Consider the following 20,234-nt stretch of genomic DNA (forward strand, 5'->3'; position numbering starts at 1 on the left):
TTCCTGCTGTACAGCAAAGTGACCCAGTCATACATCTATATATATATATGTTCTTTTTCTCATATTATCTTCTATCACGTTCTATCACGGGCAAACAGCATTTTTAAGGACTCCTCCCTGACCTTCGGTCTAGCTGCGTCTGCGACCTACACGCAGGTTCAAACCCTGGCCTCGCTCAATTGGTTAAGGATCTGGTGTTGCCCTGAGCTGTGGTGTAAGTTGCAGACCTGGCTTGGATCTGGCATTGCTGTGGCTGTGGCATAGGTCAGTGGCTACAGCTCTGATTGGACCCCTAGACTGGGAACATCCATGTGCCATGGGTGGGGCCCTAAGAAGACAAAACTAAATAAATAATAAACAAACAATCTAAACCAAAAGAGAGCAAAACCACAAAATCCAGGAGTTCCCATCACCTATCTCATAATATGGGAAGTCCTTAGTCTAGCAGCGGTCATTCCAAATTGACCCCAGCCTATGTTTCCAGCTCCCTTCCCCACTACGTCCTTCCACTCATTCCACAAATGTTTACCATAGGCTGTTACATGCCACGTCCTGGATGGACAGCAAGCAAATAATTCATGTGCAATGTAGTTCCCACGGTTCCTGCCCTCCAGAGATTTATAGCTCATGTCGAGGGAGCAGGCAATGAAACTGCTGATTCTAGAGCAGTATGAGGGCTTTATTTCAAGATAGCATAGCTCTTGCAGGGAATTCACAGACAGGGCCCCTAACCCAGACTAAGAGATCAGAGCTTCCAGAAGGAGGTGAAACTTGAGATGAGTTGTGGAAGATGAGTGCATATAAAATGAAGATGGAGGAGTTCCTGTCGTGGCGCAGCGGTAACAAATCCAACTAGGAAACATGAGGTTGCGGGTTTGATCCCTGGCCTTGCTCAGTGGTTTAAGGATCTGGCGTTGCTGTGGCTCTGGCGTGGGCAATAATAATAAATAAATAAATAAAATGAAGATGGGACTCTGTCATTCCCACGAGGAACAGCAGATGCAAAGGCAAGGAGGTGTACAAACAGCTGGCTTCACATTTCATTCCACAGGTGTGTACTGAGTAACTCTTAGGGGCCAGGTGCTGTTTTAGGTGCTGGAGATCCAGCTGTGAACACAGCAGACCAGACCCTGGCCCTTGTGGAGCTGACAGCTCACGAGGTGAAAATGTGGAAAAGTGGATTGGAGATAAGGGAGGGAAGGCCCTACAGCTGGAGGGGGGCGCACAAAACCCCTGGAATTTGAATTTAAGTATAAGGATGTGTTCACGTTCACAGGGAGTGGACTCCCTAATATTTTGTTGCATTTTCAAAGGGATCCATCTATGATTGCCTTGGGTCATGGGGTTCTTATGCTAGTGCCCCTTGTGCAAAGCTAAGGAGTTTGACCTTGATCTGGAAGTTCTGGGAGCCAGTAATGAATTCTGAGAAGTGAAACCATCAGAGCCTCATACTGTACTCCTGCCAGAGAGAACTCCCTGTGCCTTTTCCGCAGCTGAGCCTTCGCTCTTGCTGTTTCCTCCTGACCTGGAGGAACGGAGAGGGCCATTAAAAAAAGCCGGCCAACCAGACCTGGCTTTACATCCTGCTTCTGCCCACTATTTTCCAGATGCCAGCCTCCAGTCTTTCCCTCTGTGAAGAGCTGTGAAGTTGAAATGAGCCTGTAATGTTCTGAGGATTTAATGATGATTTTTGCTTGGAAAGTGCCTGGCATATGCAGTAGCCACTCAGTTCCTCTCATGGCTATAGGTAGCTCAGCTCTCCAGAGATGCCCTCTCGTCTGGGGTCTGGAACTCCCCTGAGTGTTTGCTCACATGCCCACAGAACTTGGTGAGTATCACCAGTGTCACTCTCAACACTCTGTCCTAAACTCCCATCTGTGTTGAGTTGCCTCTGTCATTAATCCACACCACAGTTCGAGCAGTGACACCTTCCCCTCTATTTTACGGATGAGGAAACTGAGGTTCAGGGAGGTTGAGAGATTTATCCAGAATTAGTAAGTGTCTGCAAGCATAGCAACACCGCATTTTCTAAAATAATGATAATGACTGCAGTAACAATGCCTGTGAACCTTTATTATGCTTACTTTGTGCCAAGAGCTGTGATGAGCATTTTACCTGCCTCAAAACCTCCAATTCCAGCCCCTACCTCTCTGCGGTACCATTGTAGGTACTATTGTAAGGTAGGTACTGTTGTTATGAGAGCTTACAGGAGGAAACAGGCTCAGAGAGGTTAAGCAATTTGCCTAAGGTAACCCAACACTCAGACCAACAGTCAGACCTCTGACTAACTCTACGAAGACACCCGTGTCATCCTGCCTCTCAGAAAACACTACTCCCAGCTGCACAGATCAAAACCCCACCCAAGCCTGCCCTGCATCGCGGTCAGTATGATCCAGCCAAGGACTTGTTCTTTGTTTTGACCAAGGATACATAGGGCGCTGCCCTGATTAGCCTAGGGGGCCAGGGAGAGGGTAGCGGGAAGGAGATCGGGCAGAAATTTTAGGTGCAGGGGAGTGTGCCTGGGAGGGTATCTGGGGACCAGACGGCGAGTCACGTGCGCGTGAAACTCGACCTAGGGGGAGGGTTAGGGGAGAGCCCCCGCCCCTACCTCGGGGCGCAGCCCCGGATGGGTGTAAATACAGCTATTAACTCCGTCGATGTATTTCTTCCTAGCCTCGTTTCGCGGATTGGTGGCGACTGGCGGGTTCTCAGTCGCCACCTTCTTCCAACGGGGCAGAGGAGGTGAGAACCCTAGGCTGTCGGGCTGAATCTCCGAGGCCGCCCAGACCCGACGCGCAGAGAAGCCCGGAGCGCCCGTGCGGTTCCGACCTCCGGCAGCCCGACACCGGCTGCCAAGAGTGTGCACTCGCCGCCGCACAGGCGCTGCGCTCCCCAGGGGTCCGCGGCTGCGGGAGGCTCATTTGCCCCGAATCGGAGGTGAGCAGGAGGTGTTGCTGGGGGTGGGGGGTGTCCCCGGCTGCGCGTCCGCTGAGAGCCACCGGGCCGGTGCTCACCGACACTCCCAGGCTCCCCAAGAAAAACCCGTTACCTGAGCCGGCGGGTCCTGCCACTCCAAGCGCGTCCCTTCCTCCCCTGTAGTTTGGCCCCTCTGACTCCCCCCTTCTTCCCCGCCCCCTCGCTGCACTTCCTCGGTTTAGAGCCACGCTCTTGGAGTTTGAAAGGACCCGCGGGAACTCCCCAATGCAAAGCTCCATTTCACAGATGAGAGTACCGAGGCCCTCGTGCTTTCCTCCGCTCTCTCTCGCCAGCTCCTGCTCGTCCTGCCCCTCTGGTCTCTGCTTTTCTCGGTCTCGCCCCCGTAGCTGCTCTCCGCCCCCGCGCCGCCCGCATCCAGTCTCCTCCCGCGGTGGGGGCCGTGGCCGAGGCTGGGGGAACTCGGGCGCCTTCTCTCCCTCTGGTAAATGCAGCCATCCGCCAGCCCGTCCGCCAGCCCCTCCGCCGCCGCTGTCCTTATAAAGTCAGCGGCCGCCGGACTTCCTGCGGGAGCTCGAGCCCCCTCCCAGGGCTGGAGAAGGCGAGCTGGCTCCCAGGCGCGCAGCGTGGTGCCCCGTGCCCCGAGGAGTGAGTGGGTGGCGCCGGGGACGCTGCAGGGCTGCTTGGGTCTCCTTCCACGTGGCAGCTGCTGGCTGGGTCCGAAAAACTGTAGAGTTGAGTTGCCTAGTGCGGAAAGGGGGAGGGCTTGCTGAAGTCTAGCCCCAGAAGAGAGGAGTGATCTTATAGGGGTGACAGGAAGGGGGGGGGTCTTGTGCTAATATCAGACTTCCCCTTCCCCCTCCTGCTTGCTTCAGGGGGTTCTTCTGGGGAGGGAGGCCGGATACTGGCCAGCGGGGGCTTCAGAGCACGCTCTGCCCCTTGCGGACCTTTAGGGGCCTGGGGAAGTGCGGCTTTAGACTCTGGGAGCCCGGCTCTGCGGGTCTTGGCCTGGATGGAAAAGCCCGGCAGCGCGCCAAGAAGCTGTTGCGCACAGACAGGACCTTCCCTGTCTCTGATAGTGACATACGGCAGGAGCCCAGCGTCAGGTGCGCCCCTAGCACTGCCGGTCCGCCCAGAGCCAGCTGGGCGGCACCCGCTGGGAAGCCCCGGGCTCTATACGGCCTCCTTGAAGGCCCCCTTTCCGGCCGGCTCCAGGGGACTCAGGAGCCACCATGATGCAGGACGAGTCTCTGGGTCGTCCGCGCTCTTCGCTAAGTGCTCTGTTGCTGTGCAGCCTTTCGGCCAGCATGGCCCCCACGCTGCAGGTGGCGTTCAGGAGGCGCTGGTGGATGGCAGGCACCGCGGTGCTGGAGAACCTCTTCTTCTCTGCGGTGCTCCTGGGCTGGAGCTCCCTGCTGATCATGCTCAAGAACGAGGGCTTCTATTCCAGCTTGTGCCCAGGTATGCCCAAGAAGGGGCCAGTGAGGCCTGGGAACGGCAGCAGAGGGGGGAAGGTGGACACTTGCCAAGACAGGCGGCCAAGTGGACAGAAACCAGGGCTGCTTAAGAGGGAGCTCTTGCCAGAGGATTGGACAGCCCCACTTCTTGACCTCTTCAAACTTCCTCTAGAGAAAGGCCCATTCGACCATATTCATCTAACCCAGTCTTCACTAATGTCCTCCAGATCCTGGGAGTGGCCCCTGGGGTTCTAAGCCTTTGGCAGCCTCAGGTCTAGAGCAAGGTGGAAACTCCTAGAAGCGCAGCAGTTAGGAGTTCCCGTTGTGGCGCAGTGGTTAACAAATCTGACTAGGAACCATGAGGTTGCGGGTTCGATCCCTGGCCTTGCTCAGTGGGTTAAGGATCCAGTGTTGCTGCGAGCTGTGGTATAGGTCGCAGACACGTTGCTGTGGCTCTGGCATAGGCCGGCGGCTACAGCTCTGATTAGACCCCTAGCCTGGGAACCTCCATATGCCTCCAGAGCGGCCCTAGAAAAGGCAAAAAGACCAAAAAAAAAAAAAAAAAAAAAAAAAAAAAGGTGGCAGCAGTTAGCTGGGTGAGGGCTTTCTTACTAGGGCTGCGTGAAGGCTGAAGGAGGCAAAGGAGAGCCAACAAGGAGGTAAAGAGGAGAGGCACTCCTCCTTTTTCAAGCCATTTGAGCCCCCAGGTCTTCAAGTTACCATTTGTACAAAGTTAATAGCCTCATTTCCTCTAGGCCCTGACTTGTGCCTCATTTTCCATTTTGGTCTCCTTGGCTTTGAAAGAGGGGCCCCACGGAGTTCCCGTCGTGGCGCAGTGGTTAACGAATCCGACTAGGAACCATGAGGTTGCGGGTTCGGTCCCTGCCCTTGCTCAGTGGGTTAACGATCCGGCGTTGCCGTGAGCTGTGGTGTAGGTTGCAGACGCGGCTCGGATCCCGCGTTGCTGTGGCTCTGGCGTAGGCCGGTGGCTACAGCTCCGATTTGACCCCTAGCCTGGGAACCTCCATATGCCGCGAGAGCGGCCCAAGAAATAGCAAAAAAAGACAAAAAAAAAAAAAAAAAAAAAAAAAATGTTAAAAAAAAAAAAAAAAAAAAAAAAAAAAAAAAAAAAAAAAAAAGAAAGAGGGGCCCCAAATGCGGGAGTGGGAATTCTAACAATCCTTGGGAGCAGTGACTGCTTCCCAGCCTGCAGGTGCCTGGAGGCAGGGAGGCACCCCTCTTGGTGTCTGGGACTTGAGGCTCTGGTGCTGTGAATGCCGTCTTTCTTTTCAGGGAAGGAGGGAGCTGGGCTGACAAGCTCAGCCCAAGGAGCTAGATGGATGTGGAGTCTGGCCCTTCCTCTCCCTCCTCATCCTCTTCCTCCAGTCTCCTTGCTGTGGAACAGGCTTTGGAGGAAGGCCAGCTTGGGTTAGAATCCCAGCTTCCACCACTTTTTATCATCTGGGTGACATTGACAAGTTCCTTAAAACATTGAGCTTCAATCACTGGGGCTGCATTGTCACAGCTGTAGCTTGGATTCTATCCCTGGCCCGGGAACTTCCATATGCCTGGGTGTGGCCCAAATAAATAAATAAAGTTGGAGTTCCCTGGTGCTGTAGTGGTTAAAAAATCCAGTGGCTCAGATCGCTGCTGTGGCCTGGGTTCAATCCCTGGTCCAGGAACTTCCATATGCTGAGTGCAGCCAAGTTTTGTTTTTTGTTTTTTGTTTGTTTTTTTTTTCAGCTTTTTAGGGCCACTCTTGAAGTATATGGAGGTTCCCAGGCTAGGGGTCCAATTGGAGTTACAGCTGCTGGCCTATGCCACAGCCACAGCAGCGCGGGATGAAAGCCACGTCTGCGACCTACACCACAGCTCACGGGAATGCTGGATCTTTAACCCACTGAGCGAGGCCAGGGATCGAACCCATAACCTCATGGTTCCTATTCGGATTAGTTTCCACTGTGCCACGATGGGAACTCTGCCAAGATTTAAAAAAAAATAAAGTATACAAGTTGATGGCTTTTAGTTAATTCAGAGTTGTGCCACCATAACCACAACCAATTTTAGAACATTTTCTTTACCCACTAAAGTCACCCTGGACCCACTAGTGATGCCCGTTCACTCCCCCCACCTCTTCTTCTGCCCCAAGCAGTAGGCAACCACTCTGCTACTTTCTCTTATAGGTTTTCCTATGACAAAAATAGATTTGCCTATTCTGAACATTTCATATACATGTCATCTTATAATAGGTAATCTTTTGTGACTGGCTTTTTTTGGGGGGGGGGCACACCCATGGCATACAGAGATTCCCAGGCTAGGGGTCCAATTGGATCTATAGCCACTGGCCTACACCAGCGCTCACAGCAACACTGGATCCTTAACCCATTGAGCAAGGCCAGGGATCGAATCTTCGTCCTCATGGATGCTAGTCAGATTCTTTAACCATTGAGCCATGACGGGAACTCCTGGCTTTTTTTCATTTATGTTTTCAAGGTTCATTCATGTTGGTAAGTATATTATGACTTGGTTTCTTTCCAAGTCCTTTGTTACTACATTTTATTTATTTATTTTTATTTTTTTGTCTTTTTAGGGTGTACCTGCAGCATATGGAAATTCCCAGGCTAGGGGTCAAATTGGAGATGCATTTACCAGCCTACCCCAGAGCCACAGCAATCCCAGATCTGAGCCTGTCTGCCACCCACACCGAAGCTCACAGCAATGCCAGATCCTTAACCCACTGAGCAAGGCCAGGGATCGAACCTGCATCCTCATGGATGGATACTATGTTGGGTTCATAACCTGCTGAGCCACAGTGGGAACACCCCACATTTTGTTTCATTCAACAGTTGATGGATGTTTGGGTTGTTTCCACTTTTGGGGTATTATGAGTAAGGCTTCTGTGAACAGACATACAATTTCTGTGTGGACATATGCTTTCCTTCCGTATGGAATTGCTCAGCCAAAGGGTAAATCTGAGTTTAACATTTTTTTTTTTTTTTTGTCTTTTTGTCTTTTGTTGTTGTTGCTATTTCTTGGGCCGCTCCCGCGGCATATGGAGGTTCCCAGGCTAGGGGTCGAATCGGAGCTGTAGCCACCGGCCTACGCCAGAGCCACAGCAACGCGGGATTCGAGCCGCGTCTGCAACCTACACCACAGCTCACGGCAACGCCGGATCGTTAACCCACTGAGCAAGGGCAGGGACCGAACCCGCAACCTCATGGTTCCTAGTCGGATTTGTTAACCACTGCGCCACGACGGGAACTCCTGAGTTTAACATTTTGAGGAACTGTTCGACTTTTCCCATGTGGCTAGGCCATTTTACATTCCCTCCAGCAGTGTTTGAGGGTTCCAATTTCTCCACATCCTGGACAACATCTCTTATTATTCATCTCTTATAGTCATTTTTAGGGACATAAAGTGTTATCTTTTTGTAGTTTTGATTTGCATTTCCTAGTGGCTAATGATGGTGGGTATTTTTTCATGTGCTTACTGGCCATTTGTGTATTTTCTTTGGAGAAATATCTATCCAGATCCTTGGCTCCTTTTAAAATTGAATCATTTTTATTGAGTTGTAAGAGTTCCTTGTATTGTAGATATAAGTCCCTTATTAGATACATGATTTGCATTTTTTCTCCCACTGTGGTTTGTCTTTTCACATTCTTCATGGTGTCCTTTGGAACACAAAATTTGGTTTTTTGGTTATTTTTACTTTTTTTTTTTTTTTTTTTTTTGCCTTTTTGTCTTTTCTAGGGCCATACCCTCGGCATATGGAGGTTCCCAGGCTGGGAGTCCAATCGGAGCTGTAGCCGCCGGCCTACACCAGAGCCACAGCAACTCAGGATCTGAGCCACGTCTGTGACCGACACCACAGCTCACAGCAACACCAGATCCTTAATCCACTGAGTGAGGCCAGGGATCGAACCCGCAACCTCATGGTTCCTAGTTGGATTTGTTAACCACTGAGCCATGACGGGAACTCCTATTTTTACTATTTTTTAAAATTGAAGTACACCTTATTTACAATGTTGTGTTTCTGGTTTACAGCAAAATGATTTAGTTATATATGTGTGTATATAATAATATATATATATTCTTTTTTGTATTCTTTTTTTTTTTTTTTTTTTGTAATGGCCGAACCCAAGGCATATGGAAGTTCCCAGGCCAGGGATCGAATCTGAGCCACAGCTGCAACAACCCATGCCATAGCTATGGCAGTGCAAGATCCTTTAACTCACTGTGCTGGGCCAAGAGTTGAACCTGTACCTCCACAGTGACCCAAGCCACTGCTGTCAGATTCTTAACCCACTGTGCCACAGTGGGAACTTCTCTTTTTTGTATTCTTTTCCATTATGGTTTATTTCAAGATTTTGAATATGGGAGTTCCCACTGTGGCTCATCGGGAAATAGCCCGAGTAGTATCCAAGAGGATGTGGGTTCGATCCCTGGCCATGCTCAGTGGGTTAAGGATCCAGCATTGTCGTGAGCAAACATGGTTTGGATCCTGGCTGTGTCTGTGGCAAAGATCAGCAGCTGCAGCTCTGATTCAGCCCTTAGCCTGGGAACCTCCATATGCCACAAGTATGGTCCTAAAAAGCAAAAAAAGGAGTTCCCGTCGTGGCGCAGTGGTTAACGAATCCGACTAGGAACCATGAGGTTGCGGTTTCAATCCCTGGCCTCGCTCAGCGGGTTAAGGATCCGGTGTTGCCGTGAGCTGTGGTTTAGGTTGCAGACGTGGCTCGGATCTCACGTCGCTGTGGCTGTGGCGTAGGCCAGTGGCTACAACTCCGATTGGACCCCTAGCCTGGGAACCTCCATATGCTGTGGGAGCGGCCCTAGAAAAGGCAAAAAAAAAGAGATTTTAAATATGGTTCCCTGTGCTATACAGTAGGACCTTGTTGTTCATTTAAAGTAGTTTGTATCTGCCAGTTCCAAACTCCTAATTTATCCCCCCTTCCCGTTCGGTAACTGTACGTTTGTTTTCCCCATCAGAACCACAAACTTATTTTTAAGTCTTTTTTGGGAGGGTGGCTGTCCCTTAGCATATGGAACTCCTGAGCCAGGGGTCAGATCAGAGCCACAGTTGTGACCTATGCTGTAGCGGCAACTCAGGATCCTTAACCCACTGTACCGGGCAAGGGATCAAACCTGCATCCTTGCGTTCCAAGGACACTGCTGATCCCGAAATGCCGAAGTGGGACCTTCAAAAGTTTTTAGTATTGATGAAGTCCAGTCTGTATTTTCTTTTGCCATTTGTGTTTTGGTGTCATGTTTAAGAAACCTTTGCCTCATCTAAGGTTGCAAAGATTTATGTCTGTTTTCTTCTGAGAATTCCATTTAGATCTTTGATCCATTTGGAGTTAATTTTTGTAAGTGGTGCGAAGTATCCACCTGGTGTTTTCATTTGCCCAGAACTGAGGGCATGTTGGAGCCTGGTGGTTTGGCAAAGTGAACCCTCCCCCTCTTTTCTCAGAACTTATTGGTCCACTCTTCAAAAACAAGGTACAACCTGTCTTTTTCATTCAAGGAACTTCAGCCTCTAGAAATCAGCCTGATTGGGGCTGTTCTACTCTGATCTGTGTTAGTCGTGCTGCCCTGTCAAAAGCACCTATTTTCTGCTTTTTTTTTTTTTTTTTTTTTTTTTTTTTTGCCATACCCCAGACATATGGAAGTTCCCAGGCTAGGGACTGAATCTGAGCTGCAGCTGCAACCTGCATCACAGCTGTGGCAATGCCAGATCCTTTAACCCACTGTGCCTGGCTCGGGATGAAACCCACATCTCTGCAGAAACCCAAGCACACACACTACAGGGTCCCAACCAGGAATCTGCATTCCAGTCCTGTGTAGGAAGAGGTAGGCAGCATGGCTTCCCACTCTGCTGTGTGCTGCCTGCTGATCTGAGCCAGTTACTTAGCATTCTTAATATTTCTGTTACCATGAATATAAAATGGGACCTTATCCTCCCTGGATCTGCACTTCTCTCCTTTCCTCCTTCCTTCCTTTCTTTCCTTCTTTCTTTCTCTTTCTTTCTTTCCTCCTTCCTTCCTTCCTTCCTTCCTTCCTTCCTTCCTTCCTTCCTTCCTTCCTTCCTTCCTGTCTGTCTTTTAGGGCTGCACCTGCAGCATATGGAAATTCCCAGGCTAGGGGCTGAATCAGAGCTGTTGCTGACAGCCTACACCGCAGCTCACAGCAACTCCGGATCCTTAACCAACTGAGTGAGGCTGCGGATTGAACCCACATTGTCTTGGATACCAGTCAGGTTCATAACCTGCTGAGCCACACCCTGCGCTTCTTTTCTCATCTTGTCTTATCTTTTCTTTTCCCTTCCTTCCCTCCCTCCCTCTTTTCTTCCTTCCTTCCTTCCTTCCTTTCTTTCTTTCTTTCTTTCTTTCTTTTCTTTTCTTTTCTTTCTTTCTTTTTCTCCCTTCCTTCCTTCCTTCCTTCCTTTCTCTCTCTCTCTCTCTCCCTCTCTTTCTTTCTTTCTGCCCCTGTGGCATATGGACATTCCCAGACCAGGGATCACACCTGCTCCACAGCAGTGACCTGAGCCATTTCAGTGACAAGGCCCAGGTCCTAAACCTGCCGCACCACAAGGAAACTCCACAAATCTGTTTATAGAGAAGAGAAAGCTGAAGTTCAGAGATGCTAAGTAATTTATCCAAGGTCACACAGCTAATAAATAAGGAGCAGAGTGGGTATTCAAACCCAGATCTGACCCCAGAACTTTTCTGGAAAAACTTGAGCTTAGAGTTCTCCTGGGGGAATCCTGCCACAGACAAGACAGCCAGCCAGGGCCCAGTCCTACAGGTGTTTTGGTGAATGTGGTTGTGTCAGCCTCAGGAGAGTGAAGCAGGGGGTAGGGATGGGGAGAGAGGAGGAGCCATGAGGAAGGACTCACAGACCTGAGAGAAAAAGCAGATGGGATCATTTTGTGAGCAGTGTGAATGTGCCCCAGCTAGTGGTGCCAGAATTGGGCACAAGGAATATCTGACTATGAACCTTGTTTCCCAGACCTAGTCATCTGTAGTTCACTGTCATGATTTTCTCATTTCTGTGTGACGTGGGTACCATTATTTACTTAATACTTCCTTTACTTCCTCTTTTATTTTTTTATTTTTATTATTTTTGCTTTATAAGGCCGAACCTGTGGTGTATGGAAGTCTATGACCTACACCATAGCTCAAGGCAGAGCCGGAACCTTAACCCCACTGAGTGAGGCCAGGGATCCAACCTGCATCCTCATGGATACTAGTTGAGTTCTTGACTGCTGAGCCACAACAGGAACTCCCAATAATTCCTTTTAAATCAATCCACTTGAAAAAGAAAATAGCCTCAGGAATTGGTGCTGGGCGCAGTGGGTTAAGAATCGGACTGCAGTATGTTCAGAAACTTCCACATACTGCAGGTGTGGCCATAAATAGAAAGAAAGAAAAAAAAAGAAGTTGTGTGGCCATAATTGCTTTGTGTCTCAGAGCTTCATTGTCTATAAAATGGGGGTCATTACATTCACTTTTTAGGGTCGTGAAAATTAAATGATAGACTACATAGAAAAACCTGGCGCAAAGTAGGTGTTCATTAGTTGAGAGCCAGTGAGAGAAAGTGCCATCCGATTGTGAAAAACTTCAGAGCAGGGACCATTTCTAATTCAGGGGCTGCAAATTCCGATGCCAGCAGGGGCCAGGCCGTTAATAATAATGGCATATGGTAATGCACAACATGAGAATAGGGTCAGTAATACTACATTAGCTTTGTGGGGTGACGGTGCTAACTGGACTTACTGTGGTGATCATTTCAAAGTGTGTACAGACGTCAAATAACAAAAAAAAAAAGTCAAATTATTATGCTGTACAGGTGAAACTAATATATTGCGTGTCAAATATACTTTAATAAAAAACATAATAGGGAGTTCCCATTGTGGATCAGTGGTAACGAGCCCAACTAGTATCCACAAGGATGTGGGTTCGGTCCCTGGCCTCGCTCAATGGGTTAAGGATCTGGGGTTGCCTCAAGCTGGGGTGTAGTTTGCAGATGTGGCTTGGATCCTGCATTGTTGTGGCTGTGGTGGAGGCTGGCACAGCAGCTCGACCACCACTAGCCTGGAAACTTCCATATGCTGCAGGTACGGCCCTAAAAAGAAGAAAATAATAATAATAATAATTTGTCTGAGAGATAGTAGAAAGGTGAGGCCTTAGCTTACTTAGAGAGGATAATCCCTGGCAAAAAGGAGTGGCCTCCACTCAGCTCCAGCATTATCCAGATCATTTTTTTTTTCTTTTTCTTTTTGGCTCTACCTGCGGCAGGAAGAAGTTCCCAGGCCAGGGATCAAACCCCGAGCCACAGAAGTAACAGCACCAGATCCTTAACCTGCTGCACCACAAGGGAACTCAGATCTTCTCATTTATTAAAGAGAAGCAAAACGTCTCGATCTTTATGTGATAACTCCTAGTTTTAAACTGGCACCCAATTAAAATTTTCAAGCCAAGCAAAACACGGGTTCACTGCTGGTCACCAGTTTGCAGCGTCTGGTCTAAATTATCTTTGTATTTTTTTTCCCGCTTTACCCACTGTCCCGACATCATGCCTGTCAAACCATACATGTCACTTAAGTATGAGGAGATTGAATAAACAGGTGCAGACAAACCTGGTGGGGAAAAGAACAGAGATAATAAAGATCACTAAACTCGGGGGCTGGCCTGAAGCCCAGAGACTGTGTGGTATAAACCTCTCAACCCCTCTTTCCGGTGTCTGAGCGTTTCCCCCAGCCTCTGTGCAGCCCATGGCCCAAGGCGCTTCCTCCCCTGGCTGGCCAGCATTCCCGTTCTGCAAATAATTCCTCTGTCCTTCCTTTGTCGGCATACAGATCACTTCTGCCTTCTGCCACCCCTCATGCCCTTCGGATATCTGAAGTCAGCAGTCACTGTCACCAGGGAGAGCAGATCCTGCCCCTTGCCAGCATTCAGCACGATCACATCTTCCTGTTCTGTTCCCTTCACCGCACATGTCACTATATCAGCATCCGTTTGTTTCCCTGTTTATTATCTAGTACAAGCCCCAGGAGAGCTGAGAGCTTTCTGGCTTATTCCCTGTGGAATCCCCAGCACCTAGAGAAGAGGCTCACTACATTGCACCCCCCCCCCCGCCCGCCAGTAGGCCATCACCTACTCCTTCATCAGCTGGTCCAGGAGCACCTTCCCTGGGCCAGGCCCTGTGCAAAGGTCTTCGTTTCCTTTTTCCAGCTGAATCTCCTAAGGAGCCTGGGTTAGGTCTTCTCTGTTCCCTTTTACAGGCAAGGGACGTAAGGCTGAAAGGGAGGAAGTTACTTGTCCAGGGTTGCCCGGCTAGTAGGGAGGGTCATGGGAATTCAGACCCCCTTCCCTCTGCCTTCCAGGTGCACTCTGAGTATGCCCTTGGCAATGATGCCTAAGTAACAAATAGGAGACAGGGGAGCCGCCACTTTATGACTCACTGAGCTTTAAGTGATGTGAAATCCCCCCCATCCCCCATCACCAGCCTTTCATTAACCTGTCACAACTCCAAGTTGGCATTTTACCTGGAGGCCAGGTCTTCTCAGAGGTTAACTTTTAAAAGAGTGCTGGAGGGCAGTGCCGTAGTCCTAATTCTGTGCCTCAGTTTCATCATCTGGAGAATGGAGATACTTTATTAGCTGACTCATGGGGCTGTCTGAGTTAATACTGTACCCATTGAGAATATGCCTAGAACATACTTAAATGGTTAAAAAATATTAGCTATTATTTTAAAAAATATTTTGTGAGACTGTAGTTGATTTGCAATAGTTGTGCCAATTTCTGCTGTACGGCAAAGTGACCCAGTCACACACACACACGCACACACAGATTCCTTTATAATATCTTCCGTCATGGTCTATCCCCAGACACTGGATGTAGTTCCCTGTAATATTAGCTATGATTTTAACAGAATGTCATTTATGAAGAAAACATCCTTTAATTTTTTTTTTGCAGTGCTATTATATATTAGACAGGGTATCATTGTACATTCAGTCAGATCCTCAGTGTTCCTAAACCAGTGCCAAAGAGAGTACCATTTTAAAAAGAGGTGGTTTAATCAGCCCTCCGTATCCGTGGATTCAGCATCCTCAGATTTAACCAAAATTCAAAATCAATCTGTGGCTGGTTGAGTTTGGGGATGTACACCCATGGATATGGAGGGCTAACTGTACTAGCCATTGGTATATCAGACTTGAGTATCTGCTGGGAGCCTGCATCCTCTAAGTTTTAAGGGAATGCCTCTTCCATCAGTTGAGCATCACTCACTGATGTTGCCCCAGATTCAGTGCAGTGCTTCCTGTCTGGGATCTACAACCTCCGAAGCGTAGACAATGAGTGACTTTGAATTTGGTAAATTACTTCAATATTAGTTATCATGTTTGAGCTAGTCAAGGCCTCATATTGGGTATTTGGCTCTCCCTGGGTCAGATACTAATTGCCATTTTATGGAGTCCTTTCCCCACCAGAGGCACCCGGGTGGCAGTAAAGCAGACGCATCGGCCTTGAGTGCAGGACCCCGATCCCAGGCCACTGTCCTGTGCCCAGCTGCTCCTGTGATCATATGTTGCCCTTCCCTCCCCACCCCTCAGCTGAGAACATCACCAACACCACCCAGAATGAGCAGCACCAGTGGCTGAGCTGTAACCAACAGGAAAAGATGCTCAACCTGGGCTTCACCATCGGCTCCTTTGTGCTCAGCTCCACCACTCTGCCTCTGGGGATCCTCATGGACCGCTTCGGCCCCCGGCCCATGAAGCTGGTTGGCAGGTGAGGTGGCTGGGCTGTGGGGAGCTGGAGGAGGCTGTGCTTCAGGGAAGCGGAGGCACAGAGCATTCAGCCCCTCTCTCTTCTCCCCCTACGTCTCCACAGCACCTGCTTTGCCGTGTCCTGCACCCTCATGGCCTTGGCCTCTCGTGACACCAAAGGTGAGATGTCTGGCCTTTTGTGCCCCCACAGGAACAGAATGGGCGAGACGAAGGTAGATGCTACTCCAGCTCTTGCTTTTAGCCTCCCACGCCTCCCCCAAGGCCCTCATCCATCCCTCTCCCCTTCCTAGTTCTGTCTCCATTGATATTCCTGGCTCTGTCCCTGAATGGTTTTGGTGGCATCTGCCTAACATTCTCTTCACTCACAGTGAGTATGACAGGCCCTGACTTGGCAGCAGGGTACCCAGGAATGGGGTAGGGTACAGGGGCAAGTGAGGGCGAGGGTAGGAGAGGGGCCAGTGGACGCAGATCAAATGCATGTGTGTGTGAAACCGTGCAGGCTGCAGCGCAGTGTGGGTGTGAGGCTGTGTGTATGTGGATGAGACCCTCAGTGTGGATGTTGGGAGGTGCGTGTGTGTGTGTGTGTGTGTGTGTGTGTGTGTGTGTGTCCGGAGCCCATAGGTCTCGAACTCTGTCTAGGCACTGGGGCCACAGCACAGAGAACTGATGACTTCTTCACCTTTCTGGAGCTTACATTCAGGGGTTGGGGGAACAGGCAGCCCTAAAAACAAGTAAACTGGAGTTCCCGTTGTGGCTCAGTGGAAACGAATCTGACTAGCATCCATGAAGATGCAGGTTCGATCCCTGGCCTCCCTCAGTGGGTTGAGGATCTGGCGTTGCTGTGAGCAGTGGTGTAGGTCGCAGACAAGGCTCAGATCCTTCATTGCAGCAGCTACAGCTCTGATTCAACCCCTAGCCTGGGAACCTCCATATGCTGCGGATGTGGCCCTAAAAGACACACAGAAAAACCCCATGTAAACTAATAATTGATGTCCCTAGTCATAAGTGCTGGAAGGAATAAAACTGGGTGATGCAAATGGAAGGGAGCATAGCTTGAGACAGTGGTGTGTGTCGGCCACGTTGTATGTGTGATGCTGTCCAAGGGTAGGTCAGTGTATTTGTGTGTTAGTTTGAATCATATCAAATTGTCGACACTCAGCTGTGCTTAACCTACAAGAGTCTTTTTCACTTGGCTTGATCTCTTATGTGTGTGTTCGGTGTTACTCGAAATGCATACATGAGTGAGTGAGCAGAAGGGTTAAAGGCTTAGGAGTGTGTGGTGGAGGGAGGGGTTGGGCTGGGCTGGCCTCGTGCTGTTGATCTCAAAGGAGGGCTAAACTGGGTGTTTTTGACTGAATTTCACCTCACCCAGCAGCCACCTTTAAATGCCAGCCCAGGACATTTCACAACTCTCTAAGGAAGCAGACCCCTTCCTCCCCGCCTTCCTCCGGAGCCCCTTCTCCACGCTGTGCAACTTGGCTCAAGGCCCTAAATCCCTTCTTTCCCCTGCCCTTGGGGCCTAACCTCTGACCCTGTCCAGAGGCCCACGGGGCTCTCCGCCTCCCCGCTGCTCCGCCCTTGCCGCCCGGCCCGTAACCCCCAGCCAATGGCAGGGCCCGGTTCCCGCCACGCCCCCTGCCGCCTGCCCCGCCCCCGAGCCTCGGTTCTAGGCGCTCTGGACTGGTCCGAGGAGCCGAGACGTGCAGTTCTGCGCTGGGCTAGCCCGGCCTGCCTAAAGCTGTGCTGGGCGGAGACAGCGCTCTCGGACCCTGGCGCGGGGACTGGGGGGCGCCAAGGCCCCAGCTGATCTCCCGGCCCGTGGCACTTTCCCTGGAGTCCTTGGCCGCGTGCCTTGCAGATACAGGGTGCCGGGGATACCTCTGCCTCAGTGGGGTCAGCCCCTGGCCCCACTTCTTTCTCATAGCTGCTTGGAGATTGATCGGTCAGTTCTCTGTGTTTATTTGCCTTCCTCTCCAGAGCTATTTGAGATCCCCTTCTGGGCCTCTGTTTTCCCCTTAAGTGGGTTAAGTTCCCTGTGGCATCTAGGACTCTTCCAGGGGCAGGGTACACAAAGGGTGGTGTGGCTTTGCTTTCCCCTCTGCTCTGCATGTCAGAGCTACTTCTTCTGGACACCTGTGCCCTCTCTCACTCCCACCCTCACCTCCCTAGCCGTCCTGTTTACTTGCCCATGCTGAGTAGAAACCAAGGACTGGGGCCTTTGGGGCCCCCAAGAGGGTTAAGGGGCATGATCTTGTTACCAATCCAGCTATGGTCACACAGCCTTGGGGTCTAGGATAGAGCTCAGAGGGCATGAACAGGGAAGGAAGTAAACCTGATTATCCCTATCCCGGGCCTCAGCGTTCTCATCTGTCAAAGCAGTTGCACTGGATCAGTGTTTCTTAAACACCTATTCCATGGGTTATTAAGAGGCATCTCATGGAGTTTCCTTGTGGCCTAGTGGGTAAGGATCTGGTGCTGCTGTGACAGTGGTTAGATCCCTGGCCTGGGAACTTCAGCATGCCGCAGGTGCAGCAAAAGGAAAAAAATAAATAAATAAATAAATAGGCCTCTTATGACTAAGGGGCTCCGTAAAAAACTAACTTGGGAAACCCTGGGGGCTAAACAATATTTCTCTTTGTGTGGGAGGGGGTTACAGCACAGTTTCAGACATTGATTTTTGCCTTTGAACTTTTCTGTTGTGACTGGGGTGAGTGTTCCTGGAGCTGATGGTGGGTCTGGGAAAGGGGAGCCCTGGGTGGATGTCAGGGTCTCCGCCTGCTCACTGGCCCTGCTGTCCTCCCTCAGCTGCCCAACATGTTTGGGAATCTGCGCGCCACTGTCATGGCCCTCATGATCGGCTCCTATACCTCTTCTGCCATCACATACCCGGGAATCAAGGTAGGGTGCTGCTTGGGGGTGGGCGGGGTGGAGGTAAGGTGGTTCTGGTGGCCAGTGAAGTCATTTGGCCTTCTTTCTGCCTTGACACAGAACTGGGTGGGACTGGGTGCATAGTGGCCAGGATGTGTGGTGACCCATTACCTGCCAGTCGGAGCTCAGTTCCCATCACTGAGGCGGGTGGAGGGGTTGGGGGGTGGGGGTGGGAAGTGCTGCAGCATCATGGGAAGAGCCGGTGCTGCTGGCGACCAGTGGGTTGGCTGCTCTTCTCCTTTCCCTTCCCCTGGTCCCAGTCCAGGCCTTCATCCTCTCTCCTGGGCCACTGCTTTTTCAGCTGATCTCCCTGCCTCCAGTCTCTTCCCTCTCTAAGCTGTCAGTCGCATGATCTTAGACGGAGGACTGGCTCACACACCTGCTCTGCTTCACCTATAGCATCAAGTCCGACTCCTTCACATACCTTCAGGGCCCTAGTCTCTCTGGCCTCACTGTACCTTTTATGCCACATCTCCTTGCCCTGCTCTGGAGAGGCTAGGTAACTTGGGTCCAAGGTCACCGAGCTAATCCATGCCCAGCCAGCTCCTAGACTGGTCAGCCTGGTGGATCTAGAGCCAGAAAGCCAGATTCTAACTCTGGACATGTTTGAGGCCTTATTTCTTCCTCTGATATCATATCACCCTTTCACCTGGGTCTAGCATGCTCCTTAGATTCTGACTTAGGTGGGTAATGTATTAATTTAGAAGGTACTTGCAGAGTTCCCTTTGTGGCTCAGTGGTAAGGAACCTGACTAGTATCCATGACGGGGTGGGTTTGATCCCTGGCCTCAATCAGTGGATTAAGGATCTGGTGTTGCTGCGAGCTACAGTGTAGGTCGCAGAGGTGGGTTGGATCCCGAGTTGTTGTGGCTGTGGCTGTGGGAGCTCCGGCTCTGATTCGACCCTGTGGCTGTGGCCCTAAAAAGCAAAAAAGAACATATTGGTGGTAGGGGGTGGGCAATGATTCTTCAGGTAGGAGCAGGCCTGAAGGGTGGGGTTTTCTCTTCCCTCAACTAAGGCAGGGGGGTTTGAGGAGCCAGATTTTGCTGGGAGGGGCCCTTTGAAGCTCCTTCCTGTTCCTAGGGAAGGAAGAGCTCCAAGACTGAGGCTGAGGCCAAGGAGGAGCAGAAATTTTCTCAGGCAGCGCTGGAGACCCAGGGGAGGGCAGAGAGCAGTCATCCCAGGCTCCCATGGGGAGGGTAGCAGGCAGCTCACAGCTCTGTGCCTGGCTTCCTCACAAGAGGGGCCGATACCTTGGCACAGAATCCCAGTCAATACGAAGCCAGCATGTCCTGGGGTTAGGTGGCCATGGGCAGAGTGCTTGCACAACCCCCTCCCCCCCTCGGTTGTCACACCTGTGAAAGGTGCGATAAGGCTTCTCAGATAGGGTTTGTCTTTCCCCCAGGGGAGGTGCCAGGAAGGGGCAAGTTAAACACTGTTAGGGAGTTCCCATCCTGGCTCACTAGTTAACAAACCCAGCTAGTATCCAGGAGGACACGGGGTTTAATCCCTGGCCTCACCCAGCGGGTTAAGGATCTGGCATTAAGGTGAGTTGTGGTGTAGGTCGCAGATGTAGCTTGGATCTGGCATTGCTTGGCTGTGGTGTAGGCTGGCAGCTACAGCTCTGATTAGACCCCTAGCCTGGGAACCTCCATATGCCCTAAACAAAACAAAACACATGATTAGGAGGTTTCATTCTCCTTTCTTGAACATAAAAATGATAAAATGACTTTTGTGTGAAAAGAAACAGGTGTTTGGAGTCAAAGGCAACATTGGTGTCTTTTTAAGATAATAAATAAGATTTCAAAGACATTTCGAGCTTGTGGCCAGCATCTTCAGGGCACCTTTGGGGAACTATTTCACACCTCTTGAGGGGGGCTGGGGTGAAAAAGAAAGAGGATAGTGGGGCTTCTAGGTCCAACTGTTAACTTTTTTTTTTCCCTCTAGGGCCACACCCACAGCCTATGGAGGTTCCCAAGCTAGGGGTCCAATCAGACCTACAGCTGCTGGCCTACACCACAGCCGCAGCAAGCCAGATCCAAGCCACTTCTGCAGCCTACACCACAGCTCACGGCAATGCTGGCTCCTTAACCCACTGAGCGAGGCCAGGGATCGAATCCGCATCCT

At 50.6% G+C, this 20,234-nt stretch overlaps 1 protein-coding gene across 9 annotated transcripts in view; it reads left to right on the forward strand.

Moving 5' to 3' along the window:
* Window positions 1-1,607: 1,607 nt before the first annotated feature.
* Window positions 1,608-20,234, forward strand: part of SLC43A1 (solute carrier family 43 member 1) — a 30,755-nt gene continuing 12,128 nt past the window's right edge. For 2 of the 9 annotated variants that reach the window (XM_085010054.1, XM_085010057.1), the window contains exons 1-5: window positions 3,523-4,395; window positions 15,004-15,181; window positions 15,284-15,339; window positions 15,471-15,547; window positions 17,986-18,078. In XM_085010054.1, coding sequence (XP_084866180.1) covers window positions 4,167-4,395; window positions 15,004-15,181; window positions 15,284-15,339; window positions 15,471-15,547; window positions 17,986-18,078 — 633 coding nt within the window. In that variant the 5' untranslated portion in view covers window positions 3,523-4,166. Of the gene's footprint in view, window positions 2,382-2,415; window positions 2,546-2,600; window positions 2,938-3,522; window positions 4,396-15,003; window positions 15,182-15,283; window positions 15,340-15,470; window positions 15,548-16,849; window positions 17,123-17,985; window positions 18,079-20,234 lie in introns of those variants that run through there. The other 7 variants (XM_085010056.1, XM_085010055.1, XM_085010060.1 and 4 more) reach the window with 7 other exon arrangements.

This window comes from Sus scrofa, chromosome 2, assembly GCF_054392235.1.
Source record: "Sus scrofa isolate SSC_HxYL_T2T_F1_AM1 chromosome 2, Sscrofa_HxYL_maternal_Yorkshire_Landrace_v2.0, whole genome shotgun sequence".
Classification (NCBI taxonomy): Eukaryota; Metazoa; Chordata; class Mammalia; order Artiodactyla; family Suidae; genus Sus; species Sus scrofa.